The 8023-nt window shown below is 44.3% G+C and overlaps 1 protein-coding gene across 1 annotated transcript in view; it reads right to left on the reverse strand.

Annotated features, from left to right (window-relative positions):
- SLC35F2 (solute carrier family 35 member F2) overlaps positions 1–2295 on the reverse strand; it is a 75230-nt gene extending 72935 nt beyond the window's left edge. The window contains exon 1 of the mRNA XM_030200260.1: positions 2125–2295. Within this exon, the coding sequence (XP_030056120.1) occupies positions 2125–2225 (101 nt within the window). The 5' untranslated portion in view covers positions 2226–2295. The remainder of the gene's footprint in view (positions 1–2124) is intronic.
- Between the last annotated feature and the right edge of the window lie 5728 nt (positions 2296–8023).

The raw sequence follows: 8023 nt of genomic DNA on the forward strand, positions 1-8023 counted from the left end.
GGGGCATGCCTGGCAGAACTGGGACCTAGAGTGGCTCTGAGAAGAGCCCTTGTGGACAGGCTTGGCAGAACTTGGACCTGGAGTGGCTCTGAGAAGAGCCCTTATGGACAGGCCTGGCAGAACTGGGACCTGGAGTGACTCTGAGCCCTTGGGGGGCAGGTCCAGCAGAACCTGGACCTGGAGTGGCTCTGCTGGAAACAGGAACACGGGACTGGACGGGAGACAAGATACTGAGGCAAGGCTGGAGTGGAGACAAAAGGCAAATGCAGGACAGGACTGGAGACAAGACGCTGAGGCAGGGCTGGACTGGAGACAAGACACTGAGGCAGGGCTGGACTGGAGAGAAGACGCTGAGGCAGGGCCAAATTGGAGACAAGATGCTGAGCAGGAACACTGATGCTCGGCAAGTGTTGCGAAGGTGAGGCAGAGGGGGCTCAGCTGCCAGAAATGGTCCAGAGTGCCTCAGCGAGAAGTCTCTTGGCACACGTGCACCTGATCATGTCAGCTCCTGCCAGTGTGTTGCGGAGTCCGAGGTGCGGGGCTCGACAGGGGCCCTGAAGAGCAGGAGCCGGGCGCACACACCAGTGGAGAGGCCAGCAAACTTCCGAGGAAGATGCGGGGTAGTCCCTTGGAGCCCCGAGGTAAGTCAGGGGAACGGGAACACGGCCATGGTCGTGACAATCTGTTAGATGAGCAGTTTAACTTAGACAGCTATTTTGCTAACCTAACTTAAACCACTTAGTGACTGACTAGTACTGTTATGTTTATGTTTACTGAGGTTCTTGATATACCACCCTTCAAAGTATGCAATCAGAGTGTTATCCATATACCTCAGCAGAATGTCTTTGTTGCAACTTCACTGCTCTACAGCATTACACAGATTGTTTCAGGGTCATCAGTAAGAATTTGTAACAGCACCTTTCATATTGTACCACTGAAAATGTACAGATAGGGGGCACTTATCTACATACCGCTTTGAGTGAATTTCTTCAAAAGGTGATAAATAAATCCTAGTAAATGTAATAAATAAATTACATAAATATAGCAGCTGCTGTGATAGGGATAAGTGCCTTTGAATATTAGACTGTTAAAGTTTAATGGTGACCGCACCACTGAATATTGAGTTGCCTCTTTCTTGTACACAATTTTTAAATTTTACAGGAGTATATGAACAATTCTATCAAATCATGTCCTCCTACCTAAACCTGTCATCACCATCCTCCTGTTTAATAAGCCACACTAGCAGCTGCCACATGGCAATGCTGACACAGCCCATTTAAAGTGAATGGGCTGTGTCAGCATTAGCGCATGGCAGCTGCTAGCTCTGCTTAATAAGCAGGGGGGCATATGATGAAAGCACAGAATCCTGATACATTAGAGCGTCCCAAACCTATGCACAGCTGGTCGAGATTTTAGGCTTTTCATAGTGAATATGCACAAGATAAATCTGAATATATTTCATATTGTTTATTGTCTATTAAACTTTATATAGCACCTTTCATGCAGGTGCATGACAAAGTGATTTATAATAATATTTTTGTATATATAAAAAGGAGAAGAAAGGAATACCATAACTTTATAAGAGAGGAGGATGCAGCAGGGTTGGAGAGCGAAGCAGGAGTAGGGGGGGGGGGGGGAGAGAAAGGAAGCAGAAGCAAACCCAGATCCAGTTTGCCATAAGCATCTATACTTCTAAAAACATCTGGATGAAGTGATAGCATGCTCCAAAGTGTTGGGGCCAAGAAAAAAAGAAGGCATATGTCAAGTGGAATCAAGAGACAGCACAGGAGGGAAGGCTAATATTGAATCCAATTGATGATTGTAATAAGTGTGAAGAAGTGTGGGGAACAGTATGTGAAGTCAGATAAGACAAGCAACCTGTACAGAGAGTGTGAGAGTCAGTATTCAGTATATGTTGATTTATTTCATACATATTTGTTTTGCATAGCTAGAAAGTCTGACTGACTTGGGGGGGGGGGGGGTCCTCAGGACAGGCTTGGGAAGCCTACATCAATCTCCTACTTAATTAATATTGCTTATAGATATAAACATTCACTTATTAAAGAAATCAACATCTGCTTCTTTCAGCAGGTAATGTGATAAAAATGTCTCCTCTGTACTTACCGGGAACACACTTTCTTCCTTATCTTCACCAGTATACCTGCAAGGCTTCTACTTCTCAGAGCAGGTGATGGTGAGGATTCATTTGGATCAATGACTTCCATTATTTAATCCAAAGAAGTCACTGAATTGTAGACTCCAGGAAAGAAGATTCAAAGGTGAGCGTAGAACTGTTCAAAGTAACAGACTGTGTGCGTCCCAGCTGGCACATCTCACAATTGTGTACTGCACATAATACAGCTAAATCATTAACAGCACTAGGCTAGTCAAGATAGATAATAAATTAGAGATAGATTGCTATTCAAGGTTCACTCTTTACCACAGGGAGGAGAAACACTGGTTTTACAATGAATTTCTTGAGTCACCCAAATTTGGTAGCTGAAAACTTTTATAGCAGAAAGCTCTTTGCTGGAGGCGCGAATGAGCTCTGAGTGTGATGGACATGTAGAGATTGAGCCTCGTTCCCCATGCTAATATTTACCTTTATCAAATACCCTGAGCCTCTCTATTTCAATTTTTTATCATCACTGCTGGCATCCTCAAGACATCATGGCTTCCTCTAAGCAAATTAAGCAGGATTCACAAACAGCAAGTCAAGGTAGAAGCGCTCGAAAAAAAGAGCCGCCTAACCCCTCAAATCCAGACCTGACTCACAGGATGAACTTTTGCTGAGCTCCCTCATGCAAGATTTACTACAAATTAAAGATCTCATAAAAGACAATACGGAAACCCTCTTGGAGTTAAAATTGGAGGTGATTTTTATTAAACAACAGCTCTCTTCTCGTTCATCCCATCTCAACGCAGCCAAAAAACAGCTGAGGGCACACAATTCTCAACTACAAGCAGTGCTAAGAATAACGAGATGGTTGTAATGAAAGAGATCTTGAAGATCTTAATAATTGTTCGAGACACAATAATATTAAAATCATGGGTTTACCTGAAAAAATGTGAAGGACATAATATACTTCAATTTTTAACTGGATGGCTAACCACTGTATTTCAGCTTTCCTTTTCATCACCTATATAATTTGAGTTGGCACATAGATCGCCATCTTTCCTGACTTAAAGTGCCATGAGGCCTCGCCCAATCACAGCAAAACGTTTTAGATATCAACAAGTGATTTAGATCCTTCAAATTGCTAAAGCTCCATTAAAGTTTGAAGGCCATACAGTTATGATAGTTGCAGATCTTCATAAGAACACCATCTCAAGGAGAAAACAGTTTTTAGCGTTGTGTCCTTATCTGAAGAGTATCGGAGCACACTAGGGCTATTAGTGTGTGGCTATTAGCATGGGAGTACTTACCGACTCCTATTTTTTAGGCAATAAAGGCTCTTGTGCTAATCAGTTAGTGTGCAGCAATGTAGCTAGGTTAACCGACTAGCACAGAAGATGCCTACTTTCTGCCCTCAAACATGCCAATCCCAAAAATGCCCCATGGTAGTGTGTTCTAAGCACTCATTAGTATTTACCACAGCTTAGTAAAAGGTCCTCATATTCAGATATGAATACATTTAGCTGTAAGGGAAGGGCAATAAAATCTAAGTCAACTGAAAAGGGTATAGTTTTCCTTTTGTCTTGTTTATTCTCCATCATAGACCATGTTTCACTTGTTGGCTCAGGGAGATTAAGCTAAAGGGAATTTCAGTCCTAGCTGTTATGTTATGCCAGTTCTTGTATTCCGCCTATACCTATACAGTTCAAGGACGGATTACAACAATCAAGAGCTGGACCAATCAGTCCAGGAATTACAAGCAATCAAAACAAACCAATAACAAACCAATTACAAACTAAACATTAGCTAACTGGTAATACTGAATAGATAGTGTAAGATGCCTAATTGATTTAAAATTTTTTAACATTGGAAACCTTAGCTGAAAGAGATTACGAGTATTATATCTGGAAGAAGACCCTTGTATTTGTTATAATAACTGTGAATACAACAATCAGATAAACGGTGAAAAACAAAATGAAGCTTCTGTTGCATTTATGCTTAAAATAGTTATACAGTTTTGCAAAAAAATGATTTAAACACAATGAATGAGAAGCATTCAGCATCTTATATATAACAACTGAGCATTCCTGTTTCAAAGCTGGGTTTTTTTTGGCAAACATGAATTAATCACTAACTGTATTTGAAAAGTCAATAAAGGGCCAGAGAAGGCCCTAACACTAGGCCGGTGGTCTCTGTTAATTTTTAAGTTGGGGCCACTTTGGGTCCAAAACTGCTAAAGGAGAGCTTACATGCAGGGCTCCAATGCTGATCACTGTATGCCAATGACATCCACCCCCATCAGTCTGTGTCTCTTTCAAATGCGCCCTTACCCTTACCTAGGCTTATGCCATTGGTCTCTCCCTTCCTCCCTTTCCCCCCTCCAACCAGGTCCAGCATTTCTCCTTCCCCTCACTGGTCTAGCATCTCTTTCTTCTTCCCCTCTTCTTCACAGGGCAGCATCTCTCCCCCTCCCTTTCCCCCCACTAGTCCAGTATCTCTCCTTCTCCCTCCTCTTCCCCCCATCTGATTTAGCATCTCTCCTTCTCCTTTCCCCTCTCCCCCACCAGGTCCAGCATCTCATTATTCCGCCTCTTCCTCCCACCTCCACTTCCCCCATCAAGTCCAGGATCTCTTCTCCCCCAGAGGTTAGGGCTCTTCAGCTTGGAAAAGAGACGACTGAGGGGAGATATGATTAACGTCTACAAAATCCTAAGTTGTGTAGAACAAGTAGAAGTAAATTGATTTTATACTCTTTCAAAAAGTACAAAGATTAAGGGACACTCAATGAAGTTACATGGAAATACTTTTAAAACAAATAGAAGGAAATATTTTATCACTCAATGAATAGTTAAGCTCTGGAACTCTTTGCCAGAAGATGTAGTAACAGCAGTTAGCATATCTGGGTTTAAAAAAATGTTTGGACAAGTTTCTGGAGGAAAAGTCCATAGTCTGCTATTGAGACAGAAATGGGGAAGCCACTGCTTACCCTGGGATTGGTAGCATGGAATGTTGCTACTATTTGGATTTCTGTATATCACAGAAGCCATCTATATTTCTAGTTTTTATTTTAATATAGCTATTTTGCTTTTCTTGAGCTGGGAGCAGACCTGGAATTGCAAGATAACTAGAAATGTATTTTTTTCTGGTAACTACCCTTTCTGAGGCTGTAGAAATTTGTGGTTTGACATTTGGCCTATGCTAACTTGGCCTATGCTAACTTGTGATAAGCAACCAAGAGCCAGAGACTCCTATGACTAAGGACACCTACTGTATCCAGATAAACAATCAAAAGGAGAAATAAGTGTGTGTGTGTGTGTGTGTGTGTGTGTATGTGAAATTGTATCTTCAGGAAGAGGGTTGGGGGGGGGGGGGGGGAATAGCATGGTGATTATACATAACAAGAACATAGGTCAAACCATAATCTAATGAAAACTTATGCTTATATGACAGACCTTAAACTGTCCATGCAATGAGAGAATAAATGATAGGAGTTGGAAGATGGTAGAAAGTGCTGGAACAGGATTCACCATAAAAGGAAATAGAATGTTCTGGAAAGATGAATATTCATTAAATAGGATGGGTAATTAAGATAATGAAGAAAGAAAGAAAATGTATATAAGAGGAAATAGAACTGAGGATGAGGAGCCTCAGTGTGTCTACACTAGCAGGTGGACATATTGACAGCTCCCGGAAAACTGTTTGTTTTATTTGCTACATATTATACTCTGTTGGGGTTTTTATTTTCTTTAATATCTGAGTAATTGCTTATTTTATTTTGTTACATTTGTACCCCGCCCTTTCCCACTCATGGCAGGCTCAATGTGGCTTACATGGGGCAATGGAGGGTTAAGTGACTTGCCCAGAGTCACAAGGAGCTGCCTGTGCCTGAAGTGGGAATTGAACTCAGTTCCTCAGTTCCCCAGGACCAAAGTCCACCACCCTAACCACTAGGCCACTCCTCCACTCCTAGGCTTATTGGCTTCTTTATATTGGCTCCTTTGAATAAACATTTATTAAGTCTAATACTTATTTGGTAGCCAGAGTTTTTCTTGCCTGGGGGAGAAAAGATTTACTCAAGGGTCCACCCTCCAGGAGACCTCCAGAAGGCTACTCCTGTCTCTGAGGCAAGGACAGGAATGCACTGGATTGGCCACTGTTGGAAACAGGATACTGGGCTAGAAGGACCATTAGTCTGACCCAGTACGGCATGTTCTTATGTTCTTCCCTTCCCCCTACCCAGTCCAGCACCTCCCCTACCTTCCCTCTCCTTTCCTCCTCCAGGCCCAGCATCTCTTCTTCTCCTTCCTGCCTACCAGGTCCAGCATCTTATTTACCTCCCCTTTCCTTCCCTCCCCATGCCACATCCCCCACAAGCTCCAATATATCTCCTTCTGCCTCCTCCCCCATGTCCAGCATTTCTCCTTCTCCCCTCCCTCAAGTGCAGCATTTCTCCTTCTTCCTTACCTTCCCTCTCTCATCAGGTCCAGCATCTCTCCTCCCTTTCCTTCTTCCCTCCCCCACTAGGTCCTGCATCTCTCCTCCCTTCCTCCTACCCCAACCAGATCTAGCAGCTCTCATTCTCCCTTCCCTTCCCCCAATCCCAACACACCAGACAGCCTCTCTCTTTCTTCTTCCTCGACTCCCCCAGCAGACACCCTATCCCAGCATCAACCCAGGCTCACTGTTCCCGATTTCTCCTGCCTCCAGCACTGTCATCTTTCAAAATGATGGTGCCTGACTCCTAGCAGTGCTTTCCAATAAACCACTAGGAGTCAGTCTGCTAAATAAGGCTTAAGATATGCGAGTAGTTACAAAATAGCACGTAGTCTGATCACTGTTATGTGTGTATGTGTTCACATATTGTGACAAGGCAAGCCCCAGAGATTCCCCAGTGAAGCAGTTGAGCCCAGAACTAAGGGTCCTAGAAGTCCTTGCAAGAATGAGTGAGGAGAGTAGTCCTAAAAAGATGGAATGGATTTCCAGTCCCAGCAGGGGGAGCAATGGCTCAAGAAAGGGTGAGCCTGTTACTCCCTTCCTTCCCCACTAGAGGGCGAGGGAAGGATGAAGCTCAGTTTCCCTGGCTTCGCCATCAGTATATAATTCCACCCAGCTGTGAGAAGGGGAGAGCAGATTTCCTGGAGGCTCTCAGTCATCAGGGAGAAGGAGAGACGAAGGGAGAGAGATTCCATGGAGTATTTGGAGGAAGGAAGTAGCCTGCCACTAGAGCTGCCTAAGGGAGAGGAGCCAGCTACCATGGAGTGGGAGAATTCAAAGGTTGCCCTGGCTAGCACTTGAAGGCAGTGGAGGAGGCCACACCGGGCGTGGTGCTGAGAGGTGGGAGAAACTGCCAGCTCTGCTCCTTATAGGGTTCCCTCTGTGCTGTGAAAAGGCAGGTGATTTGTGGTATTGGTTTGATGTGCAAAGACTGTCCATGAAGATTTGTTCTGAACTGTTGTCAGGCCTAGTAACCCTCAGAAAGTGAGCCCCTGTGCCGAACGGAGTTAGGCAGCCGGACAATCCTGATCTTACCTGAAAAGTGGAGCAGCAACTCCTCAGGAGGTAAGGGGTGTGTAGACACAGGTGAGACTTCCAGGGCGGATGGAAAGCAGGAGCAAAGTCCAAGACCAAACAAGTCTCAGAGCAGGTGACAAACAAAAGCACAGTCCAGGTCCAGGCAAGTTCCAGGGCAGGCGGCAAACAAAAGCAGAGTCCAGGTCCAGGCAAGTTTCAGGGCAGGCGGCAAACAAAAGCAGAGTCCAGGTCCAGGCAAGTTTCAGGGCAGGCGGCAAACAAAAGCAGAGTCCAGGTCCAGGCAAGTTTCAGGGCAGGCGGCAAACAAAAGCAGAGTCCAGGTCCAAGCAAGTTTCAGGGCAGGCGGCAAACAAAAGCAGAGTCCAGGGCCAAGCA

This window comes from Microcaecilia unicolor, chromosome 4, assembly GCF_901765095.1.
Source record: "Microcaecilia unicolor chromosome 4, aMicUni1.1, whole genome shotgun sequence".
Taxonomy (NCBI): Eukaryota; Metazoa; Chordata; class Amphibia; order Gymnophiona; family Siphonopidae; genus Microcaecilia; species Microcaecilia unicolor.